Source organism: Pipistrellus hanaki (genome assembly GCF_964339955.1).
Source record: "Pipistrellus hanaki genome assembly, chromosome: 13".
Lineage (NCBI taxonomy): Eukaryota > Metazoa > Chordata > Mammalia > Chiroptera > Vespertilionidae > Pipistrellus > Pipistrellus hanaki.
In genome coordinates, this window is record NC_140515.1 from 41,087,919 (window position 1) to 41,108,804 (window position 20,886).

At 38.2% G+C, this 20,886-nt stretch overlaps 2 protein-coding genes across 3 annotated transcripts in view; one reads left to right on the top strand and one right to left on the bottom strand.

The window, feature by feature from the left end:
• Positions 1–20,886, top strand: part of RAB5A (RAB5A, member RAS oncogene family) — a 410,882-nt gene that overhangs the window by 25,776 nt on the left and 364,220 nt on the right. Inside the window, exons 5-6 of one of the 2 annotated variants that reach the window (XR_014796695.1) lie at positions 1,029–1,122; positions 5,050–5,618. Coding sequence is in view for 1 of the 2 variants with exons in the window: in XM_084902978.1 (XP_084759104.1) it covers positions 1,029–1,122; positions 5,050–5,165 (210 nt within the window). In the remaining variant the exon portion in view is untranslated. Of the gene's footprint in view, positions 1–1,028; positions 1,123–5,049; positions 6,487–20,886 lie in introns of those variants that run through there. The other variant, XM_084902978.1, reaches the window with a different exon arrangement.
• Positions 5,702–12,548, bottom strand: PP2D1 (protein phosphatase 2C like domain containing 1; the record flags this gene model as incomplete). Its single annotated transcript, XM_084903277.1, has 2 exons — positions 5,702–7,491; positions 11,519–12,548. 2 exons carry the CDS (start codon positions 12,546–12,548, stop codon positions 6,689–6,691), a joined length of 1,833 nt encoding a protein of 610 aa, XP_084759403.1. The 3' UTR covers positions 5,702–6,688.

The following is a 20,886-nucleotide window of genomic DNA, read 5'->3' on the forward strand; positions in this document are numbered from 1 at the left end:
TGGAGAAAGGGAAGTAATGGTTCTTACATCAGTAGGTGTGAAGCTGAGCATACAGAGTTCATTTGGTTCTGATGACAACCATGTCAGGTATGGTGTCATCTATTACTCTCAGAGTTGCCTCCCCAGGATAGAGTGGCAGATGGAGCATGTAAATCATAGTCAAAAGTGATTCTATCACATTAAGTTCAAAGGAACCTTATTTTTTTGTCAAATGAGAAAGATAATTGGTTGCTCTTCACAATAGCTGTGAGGATCAAAGGCAATAATACATGTAAACTGTAAAGCATGACAAAAATGTAGAATAGTAACAGTTTCCAAAGGAATGGTTCATAATATATTCTAACTTAAAATGTTGCTTGCAGAATTCATTTAGAATTAAATATCAAAGTGCCATTTAGTGGTTGAAGGCAGTATTATACATTTGGTTTCCCTTTGACTTTATTGCAAATAATGAGCATAAGTAAAATTTGCCATTGAGGAGACTCTTTCCCCCTCCCCACATGAGAGTCTACTTGTTCTTCAATAAATTTTCACCTTTGCTATTTAAAAAAAATTTTTTGCCATTGAGATCCAAGAAAATTTTATATTTAGAATAGGATAAAATTTTCCCCCTCTAGAAAATAGATTTAAAGGACTTTATTTTTACTTATGTACTTAATTGTTACATGAGGACACACACATTGATTTTAGAGATGAGGGGATGAGGGGGTAGAGAAACATCTATGTGAGAGAGAAACATCACTCAGTTGCCTTCCTGTAGGTGCACCAACAGGGATCAAACTTGAAGCTTCTGTATGTTCCTTGATTGGAAGCCTTTCAGTGTTTCCAACTGAGCCCCACTGCTCAGGACTGAAAAGCAGATTTAATATGAAACCACATTAATCAGGCTGGGATAGTGCAAGTTAAGGCAAAAAGAAAAATTATACAATGCCCTTATCTTTGTTTTACTTGTACCTGGTAATTATTGGTTGTAGGTAATTAAGTTGGAGTAGTAATAAGGAAGCCTGTTATTTGTGTTCTATAAACAGGAAGCACAGTCCTATGCAGATGACAACAGTTTATTATTCATGGAAACATCAGCTAAAACATCAATGAATGTAAATGAAATATTCATGGCAATAGGTAAGATTAACTTTCTTTCAAACTACAAATATAGGCAAAACAAATTATACTGGAATGTTTTTAGTTTGACTCTTATTTATCTTTTATTTTAAAAATATTCTGATTTTTAAAATATTTTATGCTTTTTATTGGTTTTTAGAGAGAGGGGAAGGGAGTAAAAAAAACAAACATCAAAATATTTATGTGAGAGTGTAACATCTGTCAGCTGCTTCCTGCATGCTCCCTGCCAGAGATCAAGTCTGCAACCTGGGCATGTGCCCTGGCCAGGAATCAAATTGGCACCCTTTTTGGTACACGGGATGATCAATGCCCAACTAACTGAGCCAGGGCTAGTTTGACTCTTCTTTTTTTTTTTTTTTTTTTTTTTTTAATTCTTTGACTTTCTCTTTTCTTCTTTTTTTTAATTCTGTAATTATTTTAGATCCTTTTTACCAAACACAAACATTCCTTACTCTGTTAGTAATATTGTCAAATTTGAGAGGTCAATACCTATCAGGTTGGTTGTAATACTTAAAGTATAGTTTCTTCTGAAACTATAGAAGCCTGAACTTTAAGGTGATAGATTTTCTAAAGATTTCACTGAGGATAAAGTGTGTGTTTTTCTATTAGTTTATACTTTTTATATAAAAGGTAATAAACTTAGAGCCAAATTTTTTAATGCAAATATTGTAATATAGTGTCAAAGCATGAGGCACAGAGAGAAAGAGGAAAAACAAAGCACCATTTATGCTTTACGTGACCTCAATGGTCATTCAATCCTATGCAGCACTCTCACCTTTCCTTTAAGGTACTTTTAATTGATTATGATTGCTAGTCCACTGTTGCTGGAGTAATGAAGTTGGAATAGTAATAAGGAAGTTTCTGTCTGTAACAAAAATAAAAATATTTCTGTTGACTCTAACCTTCCATTAGTTTTAAGGTGCAGATTCTATGGGAAGGGTATATTTAGGTGGCTCTCACAATTTTCTGCCTTCACTCTATTGATGTGCCAACACTCTTCTTGTCCCATAACATCTTTCATTAAATAGCAGTGATCATTAACTGGGTGTCCGCATTTCTATGCCCAAATAAGAAATATTTTATATTGAAGTCATACAAATTAACCATGTATTAATTTGGAGCTTTGAAAAAACTCAAAAAGTTGTAAGTACTGTCATAATAACTGGAACTAAGTGAAAGAGTTTAATGGTGGCTCACTTAGGGGAAAAACTGCTGTGTAAAACGTTTTCAAGAAACTCAGGCTCATATTTATTAAGGAAATGCTAGCAGAGTTATGAAGGACTGTGTGGCAATATGCTCTTTTTATAAATGGGAATGATGATACCTTGAACCACATCTCAAAAGTTAAAAGGAAACAAAATAATAGGCCCTCAAATCAGACTGAATTTTTAAAGCTTTCTGATGGTATTAAGACTACCAGAGGAGCTTAATTTAATTTTTATTTTTTATTTAAAAGTACTAGTAAGGTCATTTTTCCAATCAGAAAGTAGCCTACATACTAGAATTATCAATGACTTTGCTGAAACTAGAATTCTTCTTTATTTGAAAGAAATGGAAAAGCCATTTCTTGTACTGGAATATAACTTAAATCACACAGTACATTCATATTTTTACTTAGAAGACTTCTCAAAGGGAGTACTCTTATGTCGTGGAAGAGTTTTAAATAAATTTATCATCTACTCTTAATTTTATAAGGTCTTGAGTGGCTTCTTGTTCATTTTCATTAACTTGATCTAGGATTTTTCTTTTCTCACAATCCTAATCAATTTAGAGACAGATTGGGTTAGCTGGTTGGCCATATATAAAACAAATAGTACCAGTTTCACTTTGGTGACATTCGATAAGATATAAGACAGGAGACACCTTTTGAAATTTCAAAAATTATTTTGGTTTATCATCCCAGTAAAAATTAACCATTCTGGTTTATTTTCTTCAGCCTCCTGATTCCACTCATATCTAATTACAGGAAGTATGCTAAAGAGTGAAATGGTCACTCTGTGAGAAACCTAACTTGACATTAATTATAATAAAGTTTATAATGGTAGCCTATTCTTTGTCCTATGAAGCTTTGTGCATACAGCTGACTGGAAATTTATCGTTTTATCATTTACCATTTACCCTCCCATCTATAGAGCAGTTCCTAGAGAAGTGCCCTAAAGTGATGGCTTTTCTTCCAAAACCTTTATGCTCCTGGCTTTCAGATCAATTGCCCAGCCCAGTATCTAGAATTCTAAAGATTTATTAATGCTGATGTGGAATATTACAACAAATAAAGAATAGAAGATCCAAGACACAATTAGGCGTTCAGATTTTGAAGTACAGCATGTTGTGCAAACTTAGCCAAAACTAAGATTAAGTTAAGAGTCTTACCATAGTAGTCCATCCCCAAGGTTGGAAGAGACCAGTGTGTCTAGCTACCCATACAATCTGTACTCTGAGAGATGTTTATTATTTAATGAATCCAGCACATCAAGGATCTTCAGAATCTAAATAGCTGACGTCTAATCAGTAGGAGCAGTGCTACAGAGAACAGCATTGTATCGAGCTTAGCAGAGCTAAAGCCATAACTACTGGTTCAGGGGCTTTGTTCAAATGAGGCAAGTCATGCTCATCTGTCTGAAAACTGGGAAATGGTTTTTGAGAAAGCCACGCATGCATTAAGTAGAGTTACTCATGAATCAGATTAGTATTCTTACTCGGTTATAAGAGAGAAAAATGGTCAGATATTTGAAGGGTAAAATCTGTGTGAGCTAGGAAGAAAATAGGAGTTGTGATCTGTTATAATTGGATAATAATTAGATTGCACAGCAGATGACAAGTTCTGCCGGGATGATGGCAGTGGTATTTGTTTATATCCCAACTTGTTCCAAAATGTGCTTGTGGCATTCCAGGGAACATTGATAGAAGCTGAGCTTCTTTATAAACATTACAGATTTGTACACTGGTGGGGTCCCTCGGAGTGGCCTGCGGGAGGATCGGCCGAAGTCAGCATGTGGTAGTGCGCAAATCAGCAGGTTGTGGGGGGTGGGGGGAAGGGGTGGTGCCACACAGCTCCTGCTCATCCCAGCTCCACTGCGCCTACCACCACTGCAGCTTGGTAGGCTCACCCAACATGAGCCTGAGCCCAGCATCTGGCGCCCATCTGTCAGCTGAACGGCACTCCTGCTGTGGTAGCGCATTGGCCACCAGGGGGCAGCTCCTGCGTTGTGCATCTAACCCCTGGTGGTCAGTGTGCATCATAGCGACTAGTCGACTGGTCACTTAGGCTTTTATATATATAGATTGACTGGCTGTCACTTTTTTTTTTTTTTAATATATTTTATTGATTTTTTTTTTATTTTTTTTATTTTTTTATTTATTTTTTTTTTTTTTACAGAGAGGAAGGGAGAGGGATAGAGAGCTAGAAACATGGATGAGAGAGAAACATCGACCAGCTGCCTCTTGCACACCCCCCACCAGGGATGTGGTCACAACCAACGTACATGTCTCTGACCAGAATCGAACCTGGGACCTTTCAGTCCACAGACCGACGCTCTACCTCTGAACCAAACCGGTTTCAGCTGGCTGTCACTTTTAACATAGATTTTCTTTAATTAATAGAGATATTGATGATTATGAAATAAAGTACACCTTTCCTAGGATTATTAAGTGAATCTACATAAAAGAATTTCATATGGCTTTAGTGTTAAATTTTAACTGTGTCGGCAACTGGTCCCCATTTTATCCTTCCATCAACGCACTAAACTCTCAGGACAGTGACATGTTTTGATATTTAGAGGATACTCAATAAACATTTGAAAAGAATGGACATATGATTATGTGATACTTTGGATTAGCCTAATTAGAAAGGAAGATTATCAATAAGCAGGTGGACATATTCTAGTATGAATATTCTAATTGTGTTTATTTTAATACTTTATTTCTCAGCAAAAAAGTTGCCAAAGAATGAACCACAGAATCCAGGAGCAAATTCTGCCAGGGGAAGAGGAGTAGACCTTACTGAACCCACACAACCAACCAGGAGTCAGTGTTGTAGTAACTAAACCTCCAGTTTGTACTCGCTGGAATAGTCTTCTGCTTCCTAAATGTAATAACCATGGAATTGGAGCATTTAACCAGCTCAGTATGACTTCCAAAAAGAAGAGACTTATGATAGAGTCAAGTTTCTAATACAGAATTATTTTAAGTGTTTTGAACTTAATTTTTAATGACATGCATGTGACCCTCTGACTAATGTTTCAGCAGAAGGGGGAAATGAGAGCTGTGTATACTTGTTTCCTTGGAAGGTTAGGGGGAATCATTTCTCATCACCAGGGACATAGGCAAATGACTATCTAAACCCACAGTTAACCAGCCAGTTCTGAGAAAGAGATTTCAAACTTAATTTGAGCCTTTCAGAAACACTTTTTTTTTTTTTAGAAGAAGGTTCTAAAGATATTTATGCTTAGCTATAGTATTTAGGAAACCAGTAATTTCTCATAGTATCCATATTTAAAGTGACATTCCACATTTAAACAAATTAGCCACAAGAAAACAGTCCCACATATTGGGGGGGCGGGGTAGGGGGTGAGAGGAGTGAACATTAGTGGCATCTAAATTGCAGGCAGTCCTCTTGTTTTTTAAAATGGGGTAAAAAAAAAAAAAAAAAAGGAAAAAAGTAACCCCATCTTGTTTTAGGAATATGAAAACTGATAAAAGGCATTGTAATGAGTAGTGTTCCCTCTGAAGGTGAGCTCTTCAACAAAAGTGAAACAAACCAAGTGTCTGATTTCTGTTTAATCACTGCAGGCCATTTTATCAGTTTTGTTCAGGGGCTTGCAGGGGGCTTTTGTTCCCTTTGGTCATAATATAGTTAATGCACTAACAATTATGTACATTCAAACTTGATTATTTTAAATTTGATCTTCAGCTGTACTGTAAATAGGGTACTGCATTGTAGTCTCCATATGTTCATTACTTTTCTGTAATATTTAAGAGTTGCTTAAAAGTATACAAAATGTACAGTTACTAAAACAGCTAATTTTTCCTTCTTGCCTCCTTCCAAAGGAAGGGGCTTCAGAACCGTAATAAACAATGTACCAGTAATTTGTAGCGTAAGTATTGCGACATGTTAATAATAATCTTGCAGCCTTATTTTCCAAAGTTTGTTTATTTTGATCAATTCAGTATATTGCACTAATTGTTTTAGGTATTTTCATTATATGAAATCTACCATGTGTCAGAAATGATTTAATCTATTTAAGTGTTGAACTGCTAGCAGAACTTGTACATTTACAGTAATTCAGAATTAGTAAGGAAACAGTTCACCAGTGTTTAGTTTTATATTGAGGTGCTCAGGTTGGAATAAAGTGGTATAAAAAGCAAGTACTGGTTTTTCTCTTTTTTTTTCCAATGGAGCAGTGAACATATATAAATAGTATTATATAACTCAAAAATCTGCATTTATATTTTCTTTACTACATTCTTAAAAATTATTTGTGTGGTATTGATGTATTATCCTAATATCTGGTTCCTTGAAGAGTTCTTCTTTATATTTTTGTATTCTGGATAATCAGAACTTTATCTTTCATTTCAGAAACTGATATTCACTTCCATTGAGAAGTATTACCATAACTGTAATGTTGTCTCTGGAGCCAGCCACTAAAGCAGCACTTACAAGTCCATGGCTGATATACTCAGCTGCAGCTTCATAGAAATGCTTGGGGTATAGTTTTTGTTTTTCAATTGAATCTCCTGGCACACCATCTACATGGGTTGGCTTATCAGTTGCTTTCTCATTGCAAGTATCACAATTAGTCATTTCTGGTAGAAATGTTTGTGTATTTTTAGGATCACGGGTGAAATTCTTAGAATTTTTTACACCAGACAATTTTTCTTTTAAATTTGTACTTGGCACCCATTCTTCAGATTTACGCTGAAACGATGTGTGGGTATTACTTTCTGGTTCAGTAGCCTTTTTTTCAAAGACTGGGGAAAACAGAGGATCTTTGGTTAATCTTCTTTTTATGTTAAAATAGTGTATTTCTTTATACATTTGAAACATTGTTATTGCCAATGCAGTGACTTCTTTTTTATCCAGAACTTGCCAAAGTCCATTAGTAGCTAAGATAAGGAATTGACATAAGTCATCTATAGGGACAGACAATGTTTGAGGTACTGGAATAATGAACTTTTTCAGTTTGGGATTTCCATGAAATCCAAGTCCTCTTGTGGTTTTTGTTTGCCCTTCTAGGAGTCCATATGGTTCATTTGAACTAATTCTTGCTCCATTCTCAAGTACTCTTTTTTTTTCATTTTTGTTTCTCAGAGTATGTTCTTTGGTTAGGCAAAAGCCTTTTCCATTTCTGCATAAGACTGCTTGTACATTACCTAAAAGATTATCAGAAAAAGTTGATCCTAGAGATTTAATAACCAATTGTATCAGCGTATGCTATTAACTTTAATAATTATCTGTTTCAATGCATAAACAAAGTAAGCCATCTTAAAGTATTTTAAAATGTGTAATATGGATGATTTATAGTCAATAAAACTGAGAGGTCAGTTTATTCCTAGTTTTAAAGCAATTTAGTGTTTAAAATACTGCATTTAGTATTTAAAAAACTAAAATTACAGACTCTGAAAAATAAAATGTTTTATGAAACCACTTACAAATGTTATATACTTTGTAGAGCCAAAAGTTGAGCTTTTTTATAACCAATATATATTCCATAGAGCAGACATTTTTAAATATTTAAATAAATGCCTTTCATTTAAACACAAAAATTTTGATTTTTTTTTTTTTAAGTGGAATTTGATGATTTTGTAACTGGTAATGTTAAAAACTAAAATACAGGAAGGTGGTATGGGTGATGAAAAAAATTAGAATATGACTTCATGCCAGTCTAGTTAAGTTCCTGATGTGTATGGCTTAAAATAAATTAAGTCACAGCCTTGTGAAGAAAAAATGGAGTATGTGTTATTAATGCATTAGATGGATAATAGCCAAAATGAAATTAAACCCTTTGATTGTAAACTGAAATCCTAAAAGTTGATTATAGTTTGTTCATCGTTCAGATGAACCTCATGTGTGTGCATCATTGAAATCTTAAGAAAATAAACAGTGCTCTAAATAGATTGAGGAGGGGTTGTATTACTAATTCTCTTTGATTTATTAAAAAATTAGGAAAATAGATTTTCCCCAAGTTCTTAGGGACATAACTGTATATTCAAGCACAGGCAGTTTTTCTTTATGGAATTCATACAAGTATTTAAATTATTCCGATAAGGAGGTTAATGAAGTTTTGATAACGAAAATTCCCGGTATAATGAAAATTTACAAAAGAATATTCTGGTTTCATACATGATGCTGAAGTCAGAATTTTGCTGCAAGGTTCAAGTGTAATTCCACTTTAAAAAAAAAAAAAAATTCTCACCTGATGATATGTTTTTAATTTTAGAGGAAAGAAGAGAGAGAAACTGATTGGTTGCCTCCGGTACACACCCTGACAGGGGATCGAACCTGCATCCTAGGTATGTGCCCTGACTGGGAATCAAACTTGTAACCTTTTGGTGTATGGGACAGCTCTTCAACCAGCTGAGCCACACTGGCCAGGAAATCCCCTGATTTTTTTTTTTTTTTTTTTTTTTTTTTTTAAGTAAATGAATTTAAGTTTCAAGAGGCTGAGGTCCACAATCTAGAATGATTAAACAGAGAGTATAAATTAGTGAAAAGTTAGTATCTGGCATAAACTAAGCTTATTGGCTCATTTACATAATGGGAATTGTTAAAATGCCTTGAGTTAATGGGACCCAAAGATGAAGATATATGTGGAAGATGTTTTAGAAACCTAAGAACTGTATAAATTATAATATTATGACCTCTTATATTTTGTAGCAGTGTTTATTAATATTTTAAATTGACATTACTACTGATTATTCTGCTGATTATTGCTGCTGATTATTCTGATAATATTAATAAACACTACTACTGATTATTGCTGCTGATTATTCTACTTAGATATGCAGTTAATTGTTTTATTTCCTGGACCTTAGGTTGCATATGCTGTCAGCTGCAAATGAGTTGTTGAAAGCTGTTGACTGTTAAAGCTGAAAGGATAATGAACAAAAAGCCCCAAGGAAGATGGAAAATTAGGAAGATTTTAAAATAGCGCTATATGTCTATGTATCTGCAAAACTGAAGGAAGAGAGAAGCCAGTAGAAAAGGGGGGACAGAGTGGCTTTCAAGAAAAAGCCCTGTAACATTGTTTGGAGGATATGAGAATTAGCAGTGAATATAATGAAGACTTTCAAAACATTTTTTAATGAATCTGATTATAGATAAGAATTCATATTCTTAGACGTAAAATAATTTTTTAGTAGCTGGAGAGATCGTGCCATTCAGAAAGTATTATCAGAACAAAAATGGGACAGGATTACTGGAAGAGCATCATGTTGAGGGGGATTAATCATCCAGGGATTAAGAAAAATGTTTTGAGATTTTTTTAAGGTATCTTGTATAGTCAGGCAAAGTATTCCATATATAGAGGGATTGGACTAAATTCTCAGGGGTAAGAGGGTCTGAGGGGTACGGGAAGAGATTGGACAAAAATCTTACATCTATGGATGAAGACAGTGGTGGGGGTAAATATATATTTGAAAAATAATAGAATGCTTAAACCACATGTGTTAAACACAAGGCCCGCGGGCCAGATCCATCCCGCCAGGCCTTGCAATGTGGCCCTCACCGCGCTGTCATCACTGCACTCCGCTGTCAGTTTATGACATTGTCAGTTTATGACTGTTCAGTAAACCATTCGGCCCGCGATTTAGGCTGGATTTTAGATTTTGGCCCCTTCTCTGATTGAGTTCGACACCCCTAGCTTAAACCAAAAAGATGTTACATATAAAATATATTGATAAAATGACAATACTCTAATAGGTCTGCAGAATTAACACAATATCGAAATATAAGCTAGATATTTTTGAGGGATTGATAAGCTGATCTTAAAATACTTCATAATCCTATGAGGAATAAAGTAAATTTAAAAAGCACCAAGAAAAATTATAAAATGAAATATAAATGAGAAGTGATAAGAATAAAAAAAACAGGAATATCAGTTGGGAAGTATTGTTGGAGACTGGTGTAAGCTGACAGAATCCTTTCACCCGGAGGGACTGATAAGATTCAGTCCTCTATCTATACAGTGTTTTTCACATGTACAAATCAGTTATTTAATGGTTTCATCACTGCCCTCACAATTCATTATAAAGTGAGGTATTTTTATTTTAATTCCAGAGTTGTGATGACACTGGTATTTTACAAATTTCAAACATGAAAAATGAATTCCCTTGCTACAATTATAGATCTCATTTTATAAAATAAAAAATGCGTTCTTAATAAATTTATGTGAACATTTATTTTTTTATAGCCCATTTAAATTATCTTCTGTAGCCCTACCCAGCTTGGCTCAATGGATAGAGTGTCAGCCTGCAGCCTGACGGGTCCCAGGTTCAATTCTGGCAAAGGGCACATGCCTGGGTTGTGGGCTTGATCCCCAGTGGGGTGTGTGCAGGAGGTGATTCTCATTATTGATGTTTCTCTCTCTCCTCCCTTCCGCTCTGAAATCAATAAAGAAATACTTTTTTAAATTATCTTCTGTAGTGTAAGTCATAACCTCCCTTTCACAAGTTGAATGTTTTTCCTATATTTTTGTTTCTGTTAAAATGAAGGATGCCTAAATAAAACAGTGTAACACAATAATATATAAGCTTTAAAATTAGCCGTTATACTAACAATAGTCAAAGTATTTTCCACTCTTCTGAAAAAGAAGTGTGAGAGATGTTTTTTGTTTCGCTCAGATCTTAACAAATGTAATGTATTTGCTTTGCCTTTATTAACTGCTGTATTGCTACCCACTTAGAAAGTTTAATGTTTTGGTGACATTATTTCATATATGTGCCTTCTTGGAAAAGAATTTAAAATTGTATGGCCATTGTCGCTCAGTGGTTGAGCATTGACCTATAAACCAGAAGGTCATGATGCGATTCCCAGTCAGGGCACATGCCCAGGTTGCAGGCTTGATCCCCAGTGTGAGGCATGCAGGAGGTAAACAATCAGTGATTCCCTCATCACTGATATGTCTATCTCTCCCTCTGTGAAAACAATAAAAAATATATTTTAAAAATGAAAAGAATTACAATGATTCGTGTGCCTGTGATCTGGATTTAAGCTGGTTCTTGGTCATTTCTTAAGTTGGTCAATGCGATATTTGGCTTTAATAAGTCACTAAATAATTCTGGAAGCATAAGAGGTCTTGCTGCCAGGAATTTAAAAAATTGTATCGCTTCTCGGCCTTTTGGCTAAGATCAAGTGTGTAAAAAATTGTAAAGGTATAGCGTGGCCCTCCAATGTACCTACCAGTGTGTGCAATATGTAGTTCTCCAGAGATTACTTGCGGCACCCTCTGGGAAGGGAATCTCTCTGACCAATCATCATGGTCAGGGAGTCTCTGACTCTTCTTGGCCTTGGAACTCGTGAGTTTGCCTTCCAATATACAGGCAACTGCAGAACAGCCGCTCCATCGAACCCTGGATACTTCTTCCCTCCCAAGACGTAAAAGCCTATCCATTCTCCAAAAGGCTTTGGCAAAGGCTTTGTGTATGTTCTCATGCTTACACGGCGGTTCTTTTGTTTCTTTGTTTACAGAGAAGAGGTTTTCTAGAGCGATGTACTCTTTCCTAAACACTGTCTGGAAAGAATTGATTAATTTGTGCTCTCTAAGGGTCATTTGGTAGGAAGGATCAGATTTGGAAAGCTGATGGAGAAGTAAAACTGAGAGTTCCTTGGATGCGAAGTCTGCTGCTGTTGGACCATGATGCCCATCAAACAAACCGAAGAAGCACACATCCAGTTTACTGCCAAAATTATTCGCTATAGTGAATTTATCATTCATGTCCACATTCCACGTAGAATTCTTGTCAGTGCAAACAGCTGCTCCTTTAATTAATAGATGGCAGATTCTTTGTGAATGGATGGTACTATTGTGAATGTTTTCCATGATCTTATAGTACTCTGGCATTTGTTTCTTCCAAAGTACTTCTAAAGCATTATTCATGCTCTCTAGGCCTTTTTCAGTAAATGTAGAAGATGACAGTAGTTTAGTAATGGTAAACTTTCTCTTACCAGCAACCGCTGAGCGTGCTGGTGTAATTCCACTCTTCCATTCAAGACCCAGTGTGGCCAGAGCGACATGTTGCTTTTTGTGGAGGAAAAATCCAGTTAGGTCAATTTCCTTCTTGCACATGGAACAGGGAAATGTGATGAGTTGATCACAGAGCTGCTGCTCTTGCTGGGTCTCAGAAAAACTCAATGCTCTTTCCTCCTTCCTTTTAAGATACTTTCTTCTCCAAAAAAGTAGGAAGTCCTCTTCAAACTCAAATTTTTTCATATTCCATTTCCTCGCTTTCCAAAATACTCTGCAAGCAGGATGAAAGATATTTACGTGCCAGGAATGATGCAGACCCTCATCTTTGCAATTTACTTTGGTTCCCTGTTATTTTATCTAGGCCTACCGTGTTTCCCCGAAAATAAGACCTAGCGCATGGAAAAATAAGGCATCTCCAGATAATAAGATCTAGCGCATCTTTGGGAGCAAAAATTAATATAAGACACTGTCTTATTTTCGGGGAAACAGGGTAGAATTGAATATTGGTGCATCTTTCTGTGATCCTCCCCCCCCCCCCAACGTGCGCGCGCACACACACACACACACACACACACACACACACAGGAAATAATAAATTGGTGATTGACCTGTGTGTGACTGAATAAAATTAGGTAAAATCTCCACAAAGTCAGCTTGACATCTAAGAACAAATACTCAGAGAAATCAGCACAATAGTGAATCCTAGGCATCTGGAGGAGGTACATGCTTAAGACCTAGGAATTTGATTTCAGAATATGAGCATAATTACTTTTGTACTCTATTTTGTCTTGCTTAAAACACTTTTGTCCTAATTAAAGGGTTTGCATGAAAATAAATGGGAGATGCTAAAACCAGACTGATAGAACAAATTTTTTTAGGACCAATAGGAAAGAGGCATAGGCTGAAGAAAGAAAGGTGTGGAGCTGGATGATAAATTTCTGGAGAGCTGACACCTTCCTATCAGAAGCATCTAGAACAGTATTCAGCACCTGGGGACATTTCTGTCCATTTTCTGCACAATTCCTAGGGCATGGGATCTTTACAAGGACCTATGGAAATGTTAGAGACCTGGGGGGAAAAAATTCTTTGGTTATAAAATATTTTAAAATGCTTATTATGAATTGTGGCACTTTGAAAATTAGAGAACTTCAACTCATTCAACACATAAATTATATTTGATATGAGTGCATTTTGTGTATTAGACATGATGAAGGGTAGGGCCTGGAGCCCATAGGGACTTAAAGCATCCAAGGCATCATAATAGGTATTTAAGAATGTTGAGCCGAAACCGGTTTGGCTCAGTGGTAGAGCGTCGATCTGCGGACTGAAAGGTCCCGGGTTCAAATCCGGTCAAGGGCATGTACCTTGGTTGCGGGCACATCCCCGGTAGGGGGTGTGTAAGAGGCAGCTGGTCGATGTTTCTCTCTTATCGACATTTCTAGCTCTCTATCTTTCTCCCTTCCTCTCTGTAAAAATTCAATAAAATATTTTTTTTAAAAGATAAAAAAAAAAAAGAATGTTGATGGTTGAGATAAGAAATGAGCCCATTTAGCCCTGGCTGGTGTGGCTCAGTTGACTGAACATCCTTCCATGCAGTGAAAGGTAACTGGTTTGATTCCCAGTCAGACCACATGTCTGAATTGCAGGTTCAATTCCCAGTAGGGAACATGTAGGAGGTAGCCAATCCATGTCTCTCACATTGATATATATATGTATGTATGTGTGTGTATATATATTTTTTTTTCAATAAAAATGTATTTGAAAAAATGATATGCTAAAAAAAGAAATGAGCTCTTTTAGTAATAATGACAAAATAATTTTTATATAATAATAAAAGGCCCTATGCAATTTGGCTCAGTGGATAGACCAGTGGCCTGCAGATTGAAGGGTCCTGGGTTCAATTCCAGTCGAGGACACTTGCCCAGGTTTCGGGCTCAATCCCCAGTAGGGGGTGTGCAGGAGGCAGTTGATCACTGATTCTCTCTCATCATTGATGTTTCTTTCCTTCTCCTTTCCTCTCTGAAGTCAATAGAAATATATTTTAAAATTTTAATAAAAGCAATGCATAATCACTTTTTTAAAATATATTTTTTATTGATTTTTTTTACAAAGAGGAAGAGAAAAGGATAGTTAGAAACATCGATGAGAGAGAAACATCAATCAGCTGCCTCCTGCACACTCCCTACTGGGTATGTGCCCACAACCAAGGCACATGCCCTTGACTGGAATCAAACCTGGAACCCTTCAGTCCGCAGGCCGACACTTTATCCACTGAGCCAAACTGGTTAGGGCCATAATCACTTTTTTAAATTCAATGCAGAATGATTCAAAGTAGAAATATCAGCATATTAGTGAGCTTCCCTGATGGCTCTGCCTAATCACCAAAAATGTTTTATGGAAAAATGTTAAACTACATAAAAATTGAGAGAAGAGCCCTAGCTGGTTTGGCTCAGTGGATAGATCACTGACCTGTGGACTGAGGCAGGTCCTGGATTCGATTCTGGTCAAGGGCACATGCCCAGGTTGTGGGTTAGATTCCCCAGTGTGGGGTGTGCAGGAAGCAGCTGATCAATGATTCTCTCTCATCATTGATGTTTCTGTCTCTCTCTCCCTCTCTTTTCCTCCCTGAAATTAAAAAAAAAAAAAAAAAAAAAAATTGAGAGAATAATAAAATGAGCTCCCACATACTCACCACCAGTTTTAACTATTATCAATGTTTTTTCACTTATTTGTGTCCTCCACTTTATTTTATCCCCAAATTATATCATTCATAAATGCTTCAATCTCGTCAACAAATTTGATCAGCATCCATTCACTTCTTCAATCACTACCAGCTTCTGTGGTTGGTGCAGAAGAGGCATAGACAGGTAAGGCTTGTGTCCTGCCTTTGAAGCTACAGGGGAGGGATTTGAAGTGCTGTCCAGATGATCATACAAAGGATTAAGCATGTCAGGTGGAGCTTAGGCAAGGTGACCAGACGTACAGTCCCACTTTTTAACAATTTGTCCCGAGTCCTGCAGCGTTTTTAAAAAAAAAGTCTCGAATCTGCCAAAACCGGTTTGGTTCAGTGGATAGAGCATCGGTCTGCGGACTGAAAGGTCCCAGGTTCGATTCCGGTCAAGGGCATGTACATTGGTTGCGGGCACATCCCCAGTGGGGGGTGTGCAGGAGGCAACTGATCGATGTTTCTCTCTCATCCATGTTTCTAGCTCTCTATCCCTCTCCCTTCCTCTCTGTAAAAAATCAATAAAATATGTATTTTTTTAAAAAGAATGTTTTCTGTAATAAAGCAACATTAAAAAAAAAAAAAAAAGTCCCAAATCTTTCCAAAAATCTGAACTTATTTAAAATGTCACAGTACGCAGGACAAATTGTTAAAAAGCGGGACTTCTGGTCACCTTAAGCTTAGGACTGTCCCAGGACAGTGCCTACCGGTGGCCTAACCCTTGATCGAGCTAGGAATGGCATTATGAGACATGAGAAGCTGACCTAGAAAAACTCACAATTGAGAGAAATCAGGAAGATGTCCAAAATAAATCCAAGGGAAATACCAGGTAGTAGCAGCAGGAGGAAGAAGACCTAGCAAAGGAAATGGAAAGGTAAATAGAGAAGCAGGGGGAGAAAATGGAAGCCGGCAAGCTTTTAAGCTCTTCTGACCAAAATGTATATTCGATATTTTAATTGCTATTATTTGGTGATATGCTGGTAAATTATACCTTTTTTTTTTTTCCTGAGCCTTGATGAACTGCTGGAGTAATTATATATATATATGGCATCCTAATGTTATTTTTTAAAATATTTTTATTGATTTTAGAGAGGAAGGAAAAGGGAGAGAGAGATAGAAACATTAATGATGAGAGAGAATCATTGATTGACTGCTTCCTGGATGCCTCCACTAGGGATTGAACCTGCACCCCGGGCATGTGCCCTGACCAGGAATTGAACCGTGACCACCTGGTTCATAGGTTGGCACTCAGCCACTGAGCCATGCCAGCCAGGCCCTAATATATATATATATATATATATATATATATATATATATATATATATTTTTTTTTTTTTTTACCTCACCTCAATCTTTTATATCAGAACTTTATTTTTTAGTATATAAAGGATATCCATAATACGGTTCTCTCTCACATGAAGTCATTCTTAGAATATAATGTGTCATTTATATGTTCATTCACTCATTCAATAATTACTTGAGTGTCTGCAATATCCCAGATACTGTTTTCTTTCCTGAGGGTACAGCAGTGAACAAAATAGGCATGGAGTGAGAAGATGCTCATATTCAGATATGGAGAGACAGAAAATAAATAAAGGGCACCTGTAAGCATCTATCAGACAGAGGTAAGTACTATTATGAAAAATATAGGTTCAGAGTATAGAGACCAATGGAAGCCCTGTTTTGCATAAGGTAATCAAAGGAAGATATCCCTCTTTCGTGTGCACACCTTTCACGTGCAGCCTAGGTTTATTTTATTTCTAAGAAAGTGGAGGTCAAAGAATATTGGAACTATAATTGTTCATAGATTACATTTGTTGTTCAGTAAAAATGAAGAAAGTTTACCTGAAAGCGTTCGGTTTCATATCCTTCGACATTGTTACCTTTCTGGGGACTGTCTTTGTCACCTTCCCTAGCTTCTATTCCTCCAACTTGGGTGGAGATGCAATGGTAATAATGCAAAGGTGATGGCAGTGGTATGGGTCTACCGCATCGATGTGTGGAATGTTTTCGACATCACCTGGAACTTTAGTCAGAGCTCACTTTATGAGTTAAGCAGTTGGGTCACAAATTGTATTAACAAACTATTCTTCAAAATTTCTGAAAGAAGGATTGTTCATCAAATATCCTGTCTATGCCTGCTTAATGAGATAAAAACAAAAAAAATAAGCAGAGTGACTATCAAGTAAATGTTGGTGGTGTTGTTGTTTTGTTTTATTTTCCTTCTTAAGTTGTGGCACTTTCAAAATAGTGATTCCAGGAGTCTCCTCTTCTTCCTCTCCTCCTCTCTCTTCCTCTTCTTCTTCTCCTGCAGAGAGAGAGAGAAACATCAATGATGAGAAAGAATCATTGATTGGCTGCCTCCTGCACACCCCCTACTGAGGATCAAGCCTGCAACCCAGGCATGTGCCCTGATCAGGAATTGAGCTGTGACCTCCTGGTTCATAGGTCTATGCTCAACCACTGAGCCATGCTGGCCTGACAAGGCTCTTCTTAATATACAAATTGCCTTCCCACTAATATATCTCTCAGGCTGTCTCAGGCCATCTCTCCCACCTTCCCTGTGAAACTGGCCAATTCATCTTGCTGTTTTAAGTCCCTGCCTGAAAGTTATAGACTTTTTTTGGACTTTTTGTTTCTTGAGCCTGCCATCACTCCTGACCAATATCTTTAGTCTGTAGGTTCTTAATCTGGATCTGCCTTTCACTCTTTCACCCCAGATTAGATTAGATTAGATTGAATTAGATTAGAACTAGAGTCCTAAATCAGTTTTCTTGCACATTGAAAAAATTTAGACAGGCCCAAGTGCTTACTGGACATCTCCATGGGGATGTATCACAGTCAATTCAAAGTCAACATGTCCAAAATGGAATTTACTACCTTTCCTCCAGAATTTCCCCCCACCATTAGCTTGGGCAGGCTGGAAACCAAATTTCCCAGAAACCCTTCCCTATGCGGTTCCAGGTTAGAGTTGGCTAAGAAAGGAATTTGGGACCACTACTGAATGTCATCATGATTCAATGAGATGTCCCACAGATGCGGAAGTGCCTCGTGGGTCCCAGCTTGTTCTTGCTCCCTCCACTCTGCATTCAGCTCTTCCTCCAGACTGCAGGTCCTGCACACCAATAGCTGCCCCAGATCCATCAGCAGAGGCCTGCCTTGGGACCTACTGACCAAGGCAAATACTTCCTTTAGACTTCTCCATCAGCCTCGCCTTTGTGGTCCTACATCCTTGGATGCGGTGTGGACATCCTCGGCTTCTCAGGCTGGCTGGTTGGGGACTCACTGGTCCTCCAGCTCCCCTCCCCAGACGTCCAATCGCCCAGCTCCTCCTACAAATGATGTAAGGTCTATTTGCAATATCAAATTCTTTATGTCATCATTGCTAAGATCCAGCTCACCTAATTGAACACCGACTGAAACAGGTGCCACCACTCCCACCACCCTGTCCTCTCTCTCAGGATATATGCTAATCATAAGGCCCGCCAGATCTCTCTCTTCAATATCCCTCTGATCACCCACTTGACTCCTTTACCAGTAAGCCTAGTTAAGCCTAAACCTAAGCCTAAGCCGAATTAAGCCTAAACCTAAGCCTAAGCCTAAAACTAAGCCTAGTTAAGCCTAAGCCTAAGCCGAGCCGAGACCGGTTTGGCTCAATGGATAGAGCATCGGCTTGGGGACTGAGGGGACCCAGGTTCGATTCCGGTCAAGGGCATGTACCTTGGTTGCGGGCATATCCCCAGTAGGGGGTGTGCAAGAGGCAGCTGATCGATGACTCTCTCTCATCGATGTTTCTGGCTCTCTATCTCTCTCCCTTCCTCTCTGTACAAAATAAAAAAAATAAAAATAATAAAAATAAAAGCCTAAGCCTAAGCCTAGTTAAGCCTAAGCCTAGATAAGCCTAAACCTAGTTAAGCCTAAGCCAAAGCCTAAGTCTATTTAAGCCTAAACCTAGTTAAGCCTAAGCCTAGTTAAGCCTAACCTAATCCTAGTTAAGCCTAAGCCTGGGCCTAGTTAAGCCTAAACTTAAGCCTAAGCCTAGTTAAGCCTAAGCCTAAGCCTAGTTAAGCCTAAGCCTGGGCCTAGTTAAGCCTAAGCCTAGTAAGCCTAAGCCTAGTTAAGCCTGAGCCTAAGCCTAGTTAAGCCTAAGCCTAAGTCTAGTTAAGCCTAAACCTAGTTAAGCCTAAGCCTAGTTAAGCCGAACCTAATCCTAGTTAAGCCTAAACCTGGGCCTAGTTAAGCCTAAACTTAAGCCTAGTTAAGCCTAAGCCTAAGCCTAGTTAAGCCTAAGCCTGGGCCTAGTTAAGCCTAAGCCTAGTTAAGCCTAAGCCTAGTTAAGCCTAAGCCTAGTTAAGCCTGAGCCTAAGCCTAGTTAAGCCTGAGCCTAAGCCTAGTTAAGCCTGAGTCTAAGCCTAGTTAAGCCTAAGCCTAGTTAAGCTAAGCTTAGTTAAGCCTAAGCCTAGTTAAGCCTAAGCCTAAGCCTAGTTAAGCCTGAGCCTAAGCCTAGTTAAGCCTAAGCCTAGTTAAGCTAAGCTTAGTTAAGCCTAAGCCTAGTTAAGCCTAAGCCTAAGCCTAGTTAAGCCTAAGCATAGTTAAGCCTAAGCCTAAGCCTAAGCCTAGTTAAGCCTGAGCCTAAGCATAGTTAAGCCTAAGCCTAAGCCTAGTTAAGCCTGAGCCTAGTTAAGCCTGAGCCTAAGCCTAAGCCTAGTTAAGCCTGAGCCTAAGCCTAGTTAAGCCTAAGCCTAGTTAAGCCTAAGCTTAGTTAAGCCTAAGCCTAGTTAAGCCTGAGCCTAAGCCTAGTTAAGCCTAATCCTAGTTAAGCCTAAGCCTGGGCCTAGTTAAGCCTAAACCTAGTTAATCCTAAACCTGGGCCTAGTTAAGCCTAAGTCTAAGCCTAAACCTAGTTAAGCCTAAATCTAAGCCTAAGCCTAAGCCTAGTTAAGCCTAAACCTAAGCCTAATTTTTTTTAACTTTTTAAAATTAAATTATTATCTGTGTACATATACCATACCATCATTGTCTCATGGTACCAAACTCCTTCGCCTGACTTACTGCACTAGCCTCCTAGCCACTCTACCCACTCCGAGTCTGCTCCCCTCTCAGTGCATCCATTCCCCTGGGAGCAGCACATGTGATGCCGCTGACTTAAGGCTTCTTACTGGCTCGCCCTTGTTCTTGAGATAAACTCCTTATGCATCTGGCAGATCTCTGCCTCCTTGGCTTCTGCTAACCTCTCATCACTGCCCCCCCACCCCATGCCAATATTGTGTAGAGACGTTAAACAAATCTTCACCAGTTTGGTGGGAAATGCTTTTCATCTGAATGTCTTAGTATCCCGTTGCTTTGTAATTCCCACCACGGATGCATGCGCTGCGTATTCATTCCCCGCAGCTGCATCACCCTCATGCCACCGGGAGTGTGGGAAGGAGGGAGGCCCCTTTTTGAAGCAAGTACTGAGTCTCCTGTGCGCTCCGGCTCCCTGGGTGGGGCATCTCGCAGGGTGGCTTGGTGGCTAACCTTATAACTGCAGTTTTGAACTCAATGTCCAATCTTTTCTTTTCCTCCATTTCCTTCCTTTGTGTCCTTCCTCTTGTCTGCATTTTAGTTGTTTCCCTGATTTGATGGAATAGCTTTGTGTGCTAGGTGTTCTGGTAGAGCCCAGTAGCACAGCCTTCCCAGTTACCTGCGGTGGACAGTCTTGGTGTAGCCCTTTGTGGGCTGTGTGTGTAGTCTTGTTGTTAAGCCTTGCTTATTGTTGGTATCACTGGGAAGCGTTGATCTCCAAGCCAATTGACTGTGAGGATCAGCAGTGTCTCAGCTAGGAGGGCTTCTGTACTCCGCTTGGATAGGGCGGGG